At 42.8% G+C, this 16,160-nt stretch overlaps 1 protein-coding gene across 2 annotated transcripts in view; it reads left to right on the top strand.

The window, feature by feature from the left end:
* Nucleotides 1-16,160, top strand: part of TRPA1 (transient receptor potential cation channel subfamily A member 1) — a 166,998-nt gene that overhangs the window by 26,725 nt on the left and 124,113 nt on the right. For both annotated transcript variants that reach the window (XM_044295075.1, XM_044295074.1), the window contains exon 3: nucleotides 101-263. In XM_044295075.1, the coding sequence (XP_044151010.1) occupies nucleotides 101-263 (163 nt within the window). The remainder of the gene's footprint in view (nucleotides 1-100; nucleotides 264-16,160) is intronic.

Here is a 16,160-nt window from a genome sequence, read left to right as displayed (position 1 = left end):
ATTCAAAATATTCTTGGTTAGGAGCTGTGATGTGAAAGATATGTTTGCTTGTATGTATACTGTATATTATGTAAATTATCATTATATTATTATAATTCAGCTAATTCAAGAAGGCCACGTTTGCCGCATCCGGAGTTTCATATTGAAGAATCCTCTAAGTCTGATGGCTAGAGATGATCATGAGGCCACACCACTTCATTATGCTTCAAAACTTGCACATTTGGAACTGATGTTAATGATCATCAATGAGACTTCTGATGAAGGTAATATATTTCTATTTCATCTAATTCTCCTCTGTGTGATGATTTCAGGTATATGCATATATTGTCTAATGCATGAAAGTACAACTTAAAAAGAAGATCACAGTTTAGAAATACATCTTCCTCTTCAAGCTTTACACATTGCCTCCTTACATAGGCCATAATCATCCAGGTCCAGAAATATTATAAAGGGGTTATTCCACAAGAAGTATTACTAGGCACTATATAGACCATCTTTGCGAACCCAGCAGCGCCCCCTGCTGTTTATCCGTCTGGTCCACCTTCTCCTGCATTCCGTGCTGGAATAACATGCTCAAAAGCTTCACTGTTCCCCTCCCCCGGTGCTGGCATAGTGATCTCATTGAGAAGCAGGTGAAGGGGTCCAGCCAGCTTTTATTTATTCATGCCACTTTTAAATTCATAGAAGTATATAGCTATATCTCTCTAGACAGCGAAGAAGGAAATAGTGTTGGCACTAGATACTATATAAATCTCTGGACCTATATGCAAGGGACAATTTAGTATGGAAGGGAGGAAGGAGTTATCAAGTGCTAATTGCAATGCATCCAGGGAGATATAGATGTTTGATTGTCTCGTGTGAGCAGCTGCCCCCCCCACAGAAAGGGAAGAAAGTTCTCCATAAAGAATAAAAGTGAGTAAAAAAGAGTTTTAAATTTGTAAGATAACCTCTTTAATGAATGCACAAGTACTGCCAAGAGCAGATAGGGCCCGGGTAAAATAGACACACATGGATCATTTTTATATGCTTTGGGGCACTTTATGTTATGGTATGGCCTTGTACTAAAATAAAAAAAATAAAATGCTAGTTTTCCCCCTATCATTCTGCCACATAATAACACAGTAAAACCAGAATGTAAAAAAAAAAAAAAAAGCTAATTTATTGAAAAGGAAAAATGAAGATATTCCATTGACCTAAGTATTCAGACTCTATACTCAGTACTTAAAGCACCTTTGGCAGCGATTAGTCTTCAAGCTTTTGGGTATGATGACACAAGGTTTGCACACCTGGATTTGGGGATTTTCGGCCATTCTTCCCTGCAGATCCTCTGAAACTCTGTCAGATTGGATGGGGACTGTCAGAGTAAAGCCATATTCAAGTTTCTCCAGAGATGTTCGATTGGGTTCAAGTTAGGGCGCTGGCTGAGCCAATCAAGGACATTCACAGAGTTGTCCCTAAGCCACTGTTGTGTTGTAATGGCTGAATGGTGCTTAAGGTCATTGTCTTGTTGGAAGGTCTAAGGTCCAGAGCAATCTAGATCAGGTTTTCCTTAAGACTATCTCTGTACTTTCACCAGTCTCCCTGTCCCAGCCTCTAATTATTGCAGAATTATGTTATTTACATGTGACTGCTTGTGCCATTTTTCTGCCATTATTTGAGGAAAGTTTTGATAAAAATGCTACAGATTTTACTGCAACTTTGCCATAACCACAGATAAAAGTCCAGAAAACCTGTGTATGTAAATACACGTTTAGGGCTCATGCACACAACCGTATGCCCTCCGAGACATACGGTCCGTGAGCGGGCCATATGTCCCGATACATCGTGCGCACGGGAGTACAGAGCAGTTACTATGATGCCGTGCGCATCAGGCCGCCCGCCGGACTATTGTCCTGCACTCATATGATATTAAGAGTGCGGGACAATAACCCCGCGGGCGGCCATATGCGCACAGCATCATAGTAACCTATGATGGTGTGCGCTCCCGTGCGCACAATGTATGCCGCTCTGGGACATACGGCTCAGATCAGAGGGCATACGGTCGTGACCATGAGCCCTAAAGGTATGTTCATATGGCTAAAACCACAGCTGAAAAATCAGTAACAGATCAGTAGATCAGTAGATGACAGATTTGTAATTTGGTGGTGGTTCACAGAAAGACAGATGTTCACAATCATTTTAGAAGAGTTTTTGGTTGAGGTTTTCCTGCTTCCCCCTTGACTTCTAAGAAATCCACAATCTACTTCTAAAAGCCAACATCCCAGTTCTGAAGCATTTTAATTAAAGTCAATAGGCAAACTGTTTGCGGAGTCTTGTATATGAATTTAGCAGAATCAGTGGCATATTTCAGCAGTGTGAACATACCCTTAAGGCCCTCATAAAGATAAGACAGAAGTCGTCAGAATTCCGAACCCTTTATTACAATTGGGTCTGGCCAACTGGCCTAAACACCCTTTGCACAAGCCAACTCAGCACGCAATTACCTTTTCATCAGAGGAGGTGAGTGCTGCATTCACATTCAGCAATCATCTCCTATATATTGGGGCAATTTATTGCTACTGTGATTGCTTGTCCTCAGACATTGTTTCTGAGCAGCAGATCTCTGTTTACACAAAACAATCTTGCTGCCCAGAATTGTTAATTGAGGTATCTGCATCAAAGATGCATTCCCGCTAACAACCTAAGGCCTCATGCACACGACCATTCAGTTTTTCCCTTTGCTTTCCGCAATTTACGGAACAGGCGGCCTATTGTAGAAATGCCTATTCTTGTCCGCAAAATGGACAAAAATAGGACATGCTATATTTTTTTTTTACGGCCCCATTAAAGTGAATGGGTCTTTGCGGACCCGAAAAAATGGTTGTGTGCATGAGGCCTAACAACCAGCTTTACACAGGACAATTATCAGGAATGAGCATTCCTAGGAAGACTCCTTTCCGAAAAATTGCCCTGATCATTAGCCCATATAAAGAGGTCTTTAGGTCTATGGGAGCCTCCTGATTTTCCACCAACAGATGATGGACCAAACATCACACGTGAATGAGTGAGTTGGGAGAAACAGCAGTTGGTCAACAGTTTTTTTTAAGATGTACGGCCACTTTAAGAGGATTGATCTGTGGTATAACAGCATGTGTGGTCTGTCATACAAAGGAAAGAGACATAAATTCATTAAATTAGTAATTATAGTTATATTATAGAAGGCAGCTTGATATTCTGAGAACAGATAAGAAAGCATATGTCTTCCTGTTTGAATTAGAGATAACAAGGTTCTTATCACGGGGAGTCAACAGGTGTCATGCTTATGAGAAATGTTTATGGCTAGTGTTTGAGTAATTAAATGTAAATACAATATACTGTCTATAAATTCCAAATTTATGAACCTCATTATTGATCTTGAAAATAAATTGACCACTTTGCTACTAGACCAAGTTTTTTCCCAGCTCATCGGGAATCTAGAAAATTATAGGATTTACTCTTATTAATCTACAGTATGTTAAGTTTTTCTCATATGAACTGCTGATATTAATAAGGAAATGGTCATCTAAAGTTCTGGACTTGTGATCCAGAAATCTACATAGGGAATCTTAACCTGTGCATCTATGTTAAAGGGGTATTACCATCACAGATAATGGGGGCATATTGCTAGGATATGGCTCCATTGTCTGATAGGTGCGGGTCCCACAGCCAGTCACAGGGAGAAGGTGAGCTGTTTTTTCTCCCTGGCTGTGACGCGGTCCGCTGCAAATGGACCGTGCTACAGCCAGGGAGAAGGACACGCCCATTGAGAAAACCAAATGTCTCCTCCTCCCTGTACTGATGGTCTAAATTAACATATCAGGTGCCAAAAACAGTGGGGGACACATCGGCGGAACGGAAGGGTGTTTTAGAAAAAAAAAAGTACTAACACATAATCCCATGAAAGGTCCTCTTTAACATCATTTGTGGGAAAATTATTTGAAGGTTTTCTAAGAGATGCTATCCTGGAGTATCTCATTGAAAATAAATGTATAACACAGTATCAGCATGGATTTATGAGGGATTGTTCCTGAACAAACTAATTTAAACAGTTTCTAAGAAGAGGTTGGTTGTAGAGTGTATAGAGTAAATGGTTGTTATATATCTGGACGTCTCCAAAGCATTTGATACTGTGCCACCTAAATGGTTGGTACATAAAATGAGAATGCTTGGACTGGGAGAAAATATCTGTATGTGGGTAAGGCCTCATGCACACGACAGTTGTTTTAGTCCCCATCCGAGCCGCAGCAGTATTTGCGGCTTGGATGCGGACCCATTCACTTCAATGGGGCCGCAAAAGATCAGGACAGCACTTTGTGTGCTGTCCGCACCTGTTGCTCCGTTAAGTGGTCCGCAAAAAAATATAACCTGTCCTATTCTTGTCCGTTTTGCGGACAAGAATAGGCAGTTATATTAATGGCTGTCTGCGCTGTTCCGCAGATTGCGTAACGCACGGGGACGCCATCCGCGTTTTGCGGATCCACAATTTGAGGACCGCAAAACACACAACGGTCGTGTGCATGAGGCCTAAGTAACTGACTCAGTGATAGAAAACACGGGGTGGTTATTAACAGTACACACTCAGATATTGGGTCATTGTTACTAGTGGGGTACCACAGGGGTCAGTATTGGGCCCTAGTCTCTTCAATATATTTAGTAATGATCTTGTAGAAGGTTTGCACAGTAAAATATTAATTTTTGCTGATGACACTAAACTAATAGATCTCGATAGATTGGAGGCTTGGGCAGAGAAGTGGCAAATGAGGTTTAACACTAACAAATCTAAAATCATGGACAGGCTCGGACTGGCCCACAGGGGTACAGGGGAAATCCCCGGTGGGCTCCTGAGCAAGGTGGGCCCCTAGTCTCTCAACCCCTGCACAAGTGGCACATAACACATTAGATTTACCGCACTACATGCATATATTCAATGTACAGCACCTAAACCAGCCGATGTTCATATAAAAAACTTGTTAGATTATTTATTATATTTGAATGTATCCGTACTGTGGGCCCCAAAAATACATTTTACTGGTGGGCCCTAGGTACCCCAGTCCGACACTGGTCATGGACCTGGGAAGGGAAAATATAAGTCACCACTAGATACAAGATGGTAAAACATTGGGTAACACTGACATAAAAAAGGACTAAGGAATTTCAGGTGGCAGGAAACTTAACTGTAGCAAACAGTGTCAGGCAGCTGCTGCCAAGGCCAATAAGATAATGGGTTGCATCAAATGGGGCATAGATGCCTGTGATGAGAACATAGTCCTGCCACTTTAAAAATCACTGACCACATATGGGCTGCTACGAACAAGACAGAGATGGCAATGCTGGAGAGGGTTCAGAGGAGGGCAACTAAAGTAATAACTGGAAAGGGTGGACTACAGTACCCAGAAAGATTATCAAAAGTACAGTTATTCACTTTAGAAAAATAAACGACTGAGGGGAAATGTAATAACTAGAGATGAGCGAATCGAAGTTGACAAAGTTGAATTCGATCCGAATTTCAGGAAAAATTTGATTCGCACCGAATCCCAATTTACTCACACTTCATGGTAACTAGGGTTAAGCGAACCCATGAAAGTTCAGGTTCGGCCAAAGTTCGGGTTCGGGAGCCATATCCTAGCGATATGCCCCCATTGTCTGTGATGGTAATACCCCTTTAACATAGATGCACAGGTTAAGATTCCCTATGTAGATTTCTGGAGAACCACAAGTCCAGTACTTTAGATGACTATTTCCTTATCGATATCAGCAGTTCATATGAGGAAAAACTAAACATACTGTAGATTAATAAGTCAATGGGGACCTGAACTTTATTTTATTATTTTACGTTATAACATGGTTATAACGGAAAATAATAGCATTCTTAAAACAGAATGTAAAAAAAAAGTCTATTGAGGGGCTAAAAAAAACAAAAACGCACCTCATCCACTTGATCCATTTGGTGAGGGCGGTGACATCACCACAGGTCCTTTTGCAGGTCCGGAAGAAAAGAAGACACCAGCTGTGCGATCAAGTGGATGAGTTGAGTTTTTTTTTTTTTTTAACCCTCAATAGACTGTCACGGAAGGTGTACAGGAAACAAGACAATGCAAAATGAATATATGACTCACTGGATCTAAAACTAAGGAACAAAAAGGAAGACCCCTGCATCAGACCTGGCTCTCTCCCTTACTGCTCAGCCTATGCGATAATCCCAATGGTGGATGATCGCATATCCACGTACCTCGACTATATAACACCTGAACACCCTACAATAGTGAAGGGACACGACCACCGGCTCCCTACACTAGACACGGAGGGAGTCAGGGTCACCTGGGATCCAGCAAACAACAAATGAATGTACAACACTTAACTTGTAGAAGAACTGGGAAATAGGATCAGCATGCACATACACTCCAGGAAGCTGTATAAACCGCACACTAATGCATTATGGGGAGGAATTTAAAGGGATGCAATCAGTCCAACTACATGACAGCTGAGAGAGGCTAACGAGATGAGGAACTGAAAAACAAAAACAAAGAAAACTCAAGGAGGAGGTTCTGAAATGCTTCTGTCAGAGCTTCTCAGCTGTCTGGTTGTGACATAGACATTTTATTTTACATTCTGTTTTAAGAATGCTATTATTTTCTGTTATAACCATGTCATAACAGAAAATGATAAAATCACCTGAACACCAAACCTGAACTTCAGTGAAAAAGTCCGGGTTCGGATCCGGGTACCCGAACTCGCAAAGTGGCTGCCGATTATGTATTGATATTGACTAACTGAAGGAAAAAAAGTTTGTTTTCAGTAGTAGTTGGCTCAGTTCAGGCTTAAAAAAAAAATTGTGCACTGCACCCACAAAACACATTTGCTGTAGATCGCTGAGCAAAGAAGCAGTTCTACATAAGATTTCTCCCTGACCTCTCCCTCACAGCAGCTGCAGCCTGTCCCTAGACTAATCCAAGCAGAGTGACGGGCGGCGCTACGTGACTCCAGCTTTTTTTGGGGGCAAGTAGTATGACGCTTGTTGAATGGCTGCTGTGAAGCCTTTCAAAAAGCGCCAAGAAAGCGCCGAACACTGAACCTGAACTTTTACGTAAATGTACGGGTCGGGGTGCCGAAAAACCTAAAGTTCGGTACGAACTCGAACTTTACAGTTCGGTTTCGCTCAACTCTAGTCTTGACTCAATTTTATGCTATTAGGTTCCGCTTTTTTTTTTCCAGACACACTCGAATCTGAATCAGTAGTGCACCGATTATTCCTAGGCTGTCGGTTAGTTTTTCTCCTACTTTGCCTTCTCTTCTTAATGTTCCAATCAAAGACCCTCCCCAAGTCATAGTCCTGCCTGTCTTGCAAGAATGTATCCTTTTTCCTTTCTTTAACCTCTGCTTGCGTATCAATTTCTTATTCAATCGCTTGTCAAAAAGCAGTAGCTGATTTTTAGTGAGTCAGGTTTTTAACTCCAATTTTGCCTTATTCAATTCCTCCTTGATTTTTTCATATTCTAGCGTGTCCAACAGCTGCAGAGAAAAACCGGCATACAATTCCTGATACTTTTTTACAAATTCATCATCATATTCATATTGCATGGGATCTTTGTACACTCTTAGGCCTCTTGGAACTCTTCCATTATATTTATATGATTTTAATGAGTTCATAGTCCAATAGAGGCGCACCTCTTTATTGGCTAGTTGTGTCACTTTAGCCTCCAGAGTTTTAGTGCTAAGGTTTTGCAAAGCGTCTTGATTTTTTCATATTGTAGCGTAATATGAATATGATGATGAATTTGTGAAAAAGTGGCTGGAATGTATGCCAGTTTTTCTCTGCAGCTGTTGGAACTGGTCCTAATATGAAAAAAATCAAGGAGGAATTGAATAAGGCAAAATTGGAGTTAAAAACCCGACTCACTGAAAATCAGCTACTGCTTTTTGATTAGCGATTGAATAAGAAGTTGATACTTACACAAACAGAGGTTAAAGAAAGGAAAAAGGATAAATTCTTGCAAGACAAGCAGGTCTATGACTCAGGGAGGGTCTTTGATTGGAACTTTAAGAAGAGAAGGCAAAGCAGGAGAAAAACTAACCACCAGCCTAGGAATGATCGGTGCACTACTATTCAGATTTGAGTGTGTCTGATGAAAAAAAACAAGCGGAACTTAATAGCATAAAATTGAGTCAAGACCCTTTAGGCATATCAGTCACGTTTGCTACACGTAAACTTTTCCTTCAAAAAATGTTCCATGACAAACCCCAGGTCGAGTTAGTCCAAAAAGAAGGTGAAATACGATTACACCCGGATCCTCTGGGCTTTAATATAGACACTAGATTCCGTGAGAGAGAACTAGTATGTTTAGAACTCCTTTCAGAGAAAAGCCTCGAGGTAGAGAGTCCTGAGGAAAAAAAATCAAGAAGCCTATTTTACAGGAGTTGTTAGATCCACATTTTGCCCCCCTTTGCCGGCCGGGAGTAGCATTGTTTTATTTTACCATCAAGTCCTGAAGGATGTGTGAGCTATTTTTTATCCTAGGGCACATGAGAATATCAGTAAAGAAGAAAAAAATGCTTTAGATTGGATTACATCCGTGAGGATATTATTGTGAAACCGGCCGACAAGGAAGGCAATGTGGTCTTAATGACCAAAGAATATTATGTTAGAGACATTGAGGCACCTCAGTGATGAAATAACTTGAGTTTCTTAAAAGAGATTCCATAAGTAATGTTCAGCAACAACTGAAAAATCTCCTTCTCAAATATGTCACTAATGGTTTTCTCCCCAATCGTATGTTAGAAAAATTGATACCAGCATTTTCAATGAAACCTTCGTGGTATTTCATTCCGAAAATTCACAAATCACTGAGTCAACCCCTGGGCCGACCTTTTCATTGGCAGGAGGGTTATCAATTGGTGTCCCTAGACGTTGAGAGCCTTTATACGTGCATTCAACATCTTGCAGGAGTGGCGGAGGTTCTGGACGTCGTGAAGCATGTTGGCAGAATGTCACTTTTTGGGAATTTATACAAGAGTCATTGATGTTTATTCTTGCCAATAATGTGTTTAATTTTGGTAATGTCTGGTATAGGCAAAAAGTAGGTACTGCGATGGGAACTCTGGTCTCTTGCACATTTGCAAATATTTATTTAGCTAGATTAGAGGATAAGTGTGTCTTTTCAACCAGCAACCCATATTGAGCAACATAAAACTGTTTTTATGGTTTGTTGATGATGTTTTCCTAACATGGTTGGGAACTGAGACCCAATGTGAAAATGTTGTGCATTATTTAAATGAAAGTAATAGCGTGGGCATGAAGTTTACCATGAATTTTGGAGGATTGCACTTAGAATTTTTGGATGTGTCTGTTGGGGTGAGGAGTGGGGAGTTGGTCACAGAGGGATTTCGCATACCCACTGCGACCAACTCCCTCCTCCGCTACAACAGTTTTCATCCCTATAATGTAAAAAAATCTGTCCCATATGGACAGTTTGTGAGACTCAGATGTATCAATAGTGAAAAAGAGGGATATAACAAACAAGCCCTAGAATTAAAGTGTCGCCTATTGGATAGGGGGTATCCTGAGAAATTGTTAGAAGAAACTATGGATAGAGCTGGGAATTTTTCTCAGAGTGAGTTGCTGGTTGGAGATAAACACAAAAAATGTAAAAGGAAAACAGAGTTTACGGTATGTGAAGGGCTATGATGAGAAAAAGAGATGTACGTTTTCGTTTCAATTTAGTCCAATGGCTGACTACAAGCGGCCATATTTAAGAATTGCGATATTCTAAAAAAAGATGCTAGTCTTATGGATCAGGTGAATGAAAAACCTTTAATAACCTTTAGAAGGAGTCACACAATTCGAGACAAAATAGTCAGGAGCAGGCTTTCAGAAGAGAAATTGGTTGCAGGAGAGGCTGCCAAAAGGTCATTTTAAGTGTGGTATCTGCTCATTTTGCAGCTATAACTTCCAAAAAAGAATCCTAGATATAGGTGGAATTTGTCCAGAGAGTGGACAGTTTCATTACCTGTAGAAGCATCTATGTGGTCTATGTGTTGATTTGTGCCTGTGGTCGTTTTTACATAGGCAAGACCATAAGATGCTTATTTGAGAGAATTAGAGAGCACTTTAATTCTATAAAATGGAAAAGGTTGCCCGAGGGTGATTGAACATATAAAAGAAGTGCATGGAGGGAATGTAGAAACACTCAGATTTGCAGGACTTGAATTAGTACCTGTTCCATCTCAGGGCGGCAATCAGCATCGGCAGTTGTTTCAAAAGGAGGCCAGGTGGATAATACGCCCTGGGTCCTCTGGGTCTTAATGAATGGAATGATTTGAGCATGTTTTTATAAGGTATTGTTTTCTATTTCATGTTTTTATATTTTTGTAGTTTACATAAGTTTTTTTTAAACTGACTTTCTTATCATGTGCCGGTTTGCTATTGTATCTATGGAACGTGACGCCTATGTGATAAGAAGGCAGCACGGGGTCACGCGCTGATGTAGGGGCCTGACGAAATGCGATTGTTCACAAAACGGCAGTCGCTGCTGCTGCATGTGAAAATTGGCATACTGCACCCAGCTGTCACGACCCTTGGTCATGGTCGTGACTCCTTGGGTGCCGCATGCTGTTGCCTGCGGTTTTCCGTTGTCAACCGCAGCTGGGAGCACTTCGTTGTTGCCTCAGGTGCGGTTGCCGCGGACAATAGGCATGCGTGTGGTTACCCTTGACAACGTGTTTTTGTGTGCACTCCCTTTGTCTGTTTGTTGTGCACGAGGTGGTGTTTGTATGCACTTGGACTCCTCCCTTCACCTGCGGTTGTCCGCGGCAACGTCTGGTGATGTTTGCATGCTGTGGAAGTGTCTCGGCCCGTTGGCTGTTCTTGAGGACACGGTTGCCACGCATGCCGTTGCCGTCGGAGACAGGTGAGTGAGTTTGTGTGCTTTCCCCTTTATGTGTGTTTTCCCTTCTGTGTGCTGGAAGGGTTAACTTCCTTCCCAGTGTGTGTGATGTCACTGGGTGTGGTTGACCGTGGGTGTGGCCTCCTGGCCTATAAAGCCTCAGTCCCTGGCTTGGTTCAGTAGGTTGCTCTCAGCCATGCTGGCTGGAGCAGCCTCATGTCTCCTCCATCTGCTTGGTGGGGACCATCCTTCTGTTCATAAATCTCTGTTGATAATTTCTATGTTTCACAGTGTTATCTAGGTGTGTGTGGGGTTTTCTTGTTAGTGCAGCTTATGGTCTTGGGTTCTTGTGTGATGTCTGGTGTGTGCTGTGTTCGTTGGTGTCTGAACTGCAGTACCTGCACATGGGTTCCAGGGTGTGTTGTCTGTGGCAGGTGAGTGATGTGTTGGTCCCATTTGCCTGTCACTGCCATAAGTCTGTTGTTGTATTCCCCTGTGTTGCTTGGCCGTTGAGACTCCTGCTCCTCCGTGTCTAGGAGGAGCAGGTCGTCTTACTCTGTCCCCTAGTTCAGGGCCGACTTGAGGGCTTGTAGGGACTTTTAGGTTCCGGCGTATGAGCCCTCCTACCACCAAGGTCGGCTCATACAGACAGGAGACAGGGTCAGCGTTAGGGACGCTATAGGAGGTGACCTGCTCCCTAACTCTGTGGTCCCGGCCAAGTGGTAACCCTACCTTCTCCTGACACCGCACGGCTGGGGGTTTTCCCCACCGCCAGCCGTGACACCAGCCGTGTGTAATCCATGTATTGTATTGAGCTTTGGAAATAAAGATTGGAGCAAGAAAATATTTCAGTGGTGAGTGCTGCCTATTCTTCTTCCTCTTCTATGTGAATTATATTGACTGCTTGTGAGGATTGTGCACCACTGTAGAAAAGAAAGGAGGTACAAGTGGACCTTTGTGTGAATGTTCTGGATTTATTGAGTTGCAGCTGTGCCACCAGGTCTTTTATATATCTTTAGTTATTCCAATAATAGTGTTTGTCCCTCTATATAGCTGCAGTATCACAGCAGAACCGCACACAACTGCTGCACAATACAAATGCACTGTAATATACTTTCTATTATAAGTATATCACACCGCTCAGTATGTTACACCTATCGATAGCACACCTATACCAGTCCTTAAAATGAATTTTGTGGCCCTGTTAGCTAGTGTTTGGTGTTCCTAGCAGTCTGTCCCTGCTCCACACAGCAACCTCTTCCTACACTGGCAAAAGACGGCGGCCAGATCAGGTTTATTTATAGGGTAGGGGGTTTGTCAGTCTGCTGAAACGTCTCAATTGGCTGTCCTGTCCCACCTGATGGATGTGTCATGGGTCAAAGTTCTGCACAATGCAAAAGAATATGGCGCCGGCGGACATCGCCATATGTTCGCATGTTCGATGAAATGAGCAAAGTTCGCCGCGATACGACCGCCGGGCGAAATGCAAGGCAGTCTACGGAAAAAGTACACTGGATGTCACAGATATTTTGGGGATGCGCACACGTTACACAGGAGATGTAGCGCAGAAAATGTCGCTGTCTGGAGCGGCCTAACTATTGCACGCTATTTAGCGCAGGGTGCGCCAAAAAGAGATATTGCTGTCACACACAATAGTCCTTAAAAGGGCTTTTGGGTCTGTAAAGTATTAGCAATTTGGCGCAGTTTGCGCTAAAAATATATATTGCTGCTGCCACACACAACAATACTTAAAAGGACTTTTGGGTGTCTGACAAGTTTTTCAACTTAAAAAAAAAAATGGCACTCCCTACACTATCTTTACCTTCTTCAGCACAGCTCTCCCTGACTAACATTGAGCCGAACACGTGTCATCGGGTGCTATATAGCACCTGATGACGCGTTCCGGCCAGCCAATCACTGTAATGCCTGTAACCAACATGGCTACGGCATTACAGTGAAGGGCATTACCTACCTGCACTTTTTTGGGCTGCGTAGCATCCAAAAAACGTGCAGGGACGAGACTCAAGGATTGTGCTCGAGCATATGCGGTATTCGGCCAAATACTGCATTGAGATGCTTGAGTGTTCAGCCGAGCATGCTCGATCAACATTACCAGTGACGTCAACACAAACTTACTGCTGACACCCTCTCTACTCTGTCTGGGAGCTCTACTTGTACAAGCGCTTAATAGAACAGGTTCTGTAGACATCTATGTGGAATCAGCTGACGTGTAAAAGGAGTGCGCTTATTTTTAACGCTAACATTGATCTAGAAGGCTGAGTTCACACTTGAGTTATTTGGTCATTTTTGTCCGTAACTGCTGTGGGGTTTCGCTCTGGTAGATAGGGTAAGCGGACGCAGTACAGAGGCAAAATACAAGTTCTTAACTCAAACCAGTGTTTATTCACACTTGCAGCATTTGCACAAAACAACACGTCACTTTGCAGTCTTTGGTTTTAATTCACACACAAATGGAAAGTTCAATTTGCACAGAACAAGATGTCACTTTGCAGTCTTTGGTGTTAATTTACAATGGAAAGTTCATATTGCACAAGTCACCTTGTTGGATTCCAGGAACGGAGCGACGACCTCAGCCCATTGATCTCGGGGTAGCTTCTCCCTCACGGCCACCTTTTCGAACACCGCCAGATAGGTTTCAACGTCATCCGAGAAGGTCATCTTGGGGATCGCCGCACGGACTGCTTTCCGGGCATCGTGGACGCACTGGGATGCTCCTGCCGCCTGTAAAGCCATCACATGTTGTAACAGCAGCTGGTTTATTTCTTGCGGCTGCTTATTAGCCTTCCTCTGCTGCAGGTTAGCCTCCACGAGGGCTTTCACGACAGCTTCCATTTTGTCGAGGGACAAGGGATGTAATCTCGCTGGTTATTATTAGAAAACCGTGCCCGGAAAAAAAACTAAAATATTTCAGCTTTCACGCCAGCCTCACTGCCCTTGCCTGCATCCTCCACCAATTGTGTGGTTTTGCTCTGGTTAGATAGGGTAAGCGGATGCAGTACAGAGGCAAAATACAGGTTCTTAACTCAAACTTTAGTATTTACTCACACTTGCGGCAGTTGCACAGAACAACATGTCACTTTGCAGTCTTTGGTGTTAATTCACACACAATGGAAAGTTCATATTGCACAAGTCACCTTGTTGGCAGTTCTGCCTCCAGTAGTCCACAGCAGGCTTTAGGGCTGTTCAGGCTGTTCCCCCTGCACATGTGTCTCAGCCCTCTAGTCGGCACAAAACCTCAGATCCCAAAACAGAGACTCAGCTGCTGAGCCCAGCTGCCTATTTAAGGACAGCCAGGTGCAGCCAAAACTCGGACCGGCACTTAAACTCCAGTCCGGTATTTATCCTCCCCTGGCTGGAAACCAGCCCAGCCACACATGTTGGGCGGAAAATACCTGCCTTCCCAGACAAAACCCCTCACTGTGTCACACTGCCCAAATAAGTGAAGTGTGCAGGGATTCTAAGAGTGACGCCTGTCACCTGCATGTCATAATGACTCACAGTATTGTTACACTACCACAGCAGACTTCCTATGCTTGTTATGGTAAGGCACAGTGTTCTGCACCAGGCTGTTTTTTAACGTGATTCTCCACGAATAAACTCAGATCAAATCGAATATTTTCGTAAAATTTGGCTACTTCCGCCGGCTAGATCGGGATGTTGGGGCCGGCGCATGCACAATAAACGCTCGGATGACGATGCCCATAATGGGTAATGCTGTGCGCAGGTGCGGTTATTCGGATGCAGGGTTTAGGCGCTGCATTTTTACACTGAAGGGAGGAGGTAATCAAAAGAACCTAGGGTGGGCCAGAGTGGTGAAAGGGGAGGGGTTTCAGATGAATAGCGACGAAGGCCTGGGCACCTGCCGCTTGAACGCCTCCCCTGGGCACTTTCAGACCTATTTTGCATATTGAATAAGTGTTTTTTGAAGAAAATAAGCGACGGACAGCTAAACAGTAAGTAGCATTCACATATGGGGACCATAATGCCGATAATGCTGTTAGTGTTCTATAACAGGTCAGTATAGGTGAAAGACTCCCTTTAAGGTGCTTTGGTGGCTGGGCCCTTGGTTTGTGACACCGGCACCGTAAGGTGCAAATGTTGAGTGAAATAGTAGAAATGATGAGAAGTCGTTTGCAATCAAACAGTTGAACATTTACTGAATAAATTGTCTTTAGGTAGTCAGTACAGATACAGTTAATTTGTATGGCATGAGTGATGACTCAGAAATAGGTTCAGTAGTATTCCTTTTATCAGGTTTAGGCAATTATCAGTTAGGGAGTTCGCTATTTCTTTAGCTTTACAGGCGAAGAATAATTAGATTTACTTTAAGTCCACTTTCCATAGCACTCAGGTACTAAAAATACTGTTTTCTACTTATCTTGAGCTATCCAGTAAGGGTGTTTCTGCCTCATGGCAGGCAAACTCTCTGCAACATTTGCAGGATGCTCTCCCGAAGTATTCAGGTTCACTATATCCCGGAAGGCTTCTAGTGAATAAGGACAACTTGGTGCCTTGGTCATCCGGCTGTGTCCAGGAACTTGGAAAGTTACTCTTGGTCACTTGTGCTTGTGAAGTCCATAGGCCAGACTCGGCTCTAACCTTCACTAGGCTTGCTTTATATTTAGACGTAGACTTACTGTCCAGTACTAAGCTGATGTAACTACTCTTAGTTTGTCCTTTCCAGGATTGATCCGGTGCCGGAGGATATAAATTGCAGCTACATAATGGATAAGGCCTGTTTTTCTCCTCCATACACTTGCTTTCCTCTCTCACTACAATACACTACACTGCCCTGCTCTAGACACATCCCAAGCTATATAAATAGGTGGCGCCAGCACCACCTAGGGGCAAATGGGTGCAATGACAATGCCAGCCTGATAATTGGGAATACCATACGTTGCAAATACACAGATATTTAAAGTGTCCCTTTTTACACACATATGTGGGATGCTACACTTGCAATTGCAAACTATGTTACTATGTTACTGTATGACAGCAATTATTATACAGATGACCATGAATTTAATTATGTTGCAGGGTTTTAAATATCATGTTAAATACTTACATGTCAAAAATGACAAAAGTATTATAGGGGTGATTCTTACCAGAAACTTTCAGAGCACAGAGGCTCTGTCACCAGGGAAGGCAGAAAGAGCATGATTGAGAAAGGATTATTTTTCACATGTAAGTTACTGGAGTCTCCTAAATGTCTGGGCAAAAAAATTTAACTGTTACCCTTTG

This window comes from Bufo gargarizans, chromosome 5, assembly GCF_014858855.1.
Source record: "Bufo gargarizans isolate SCDJY-AF-19 chromosome 5, ASM1485885v1, whole genome shotgun sequence".
Classification (NCBI taxonomy): domain Eukaryota; kingdom Metazoa; phylum Chordata; class Amphibia; order Anura; family Bufonidae; genus Bufo; species Bufo gargarizans.
The sequence above is the reverse complement of the archived record's forward strand: the minus strand, read 5'-3'. Positions and strand labels throughout refer to the sequence as shown.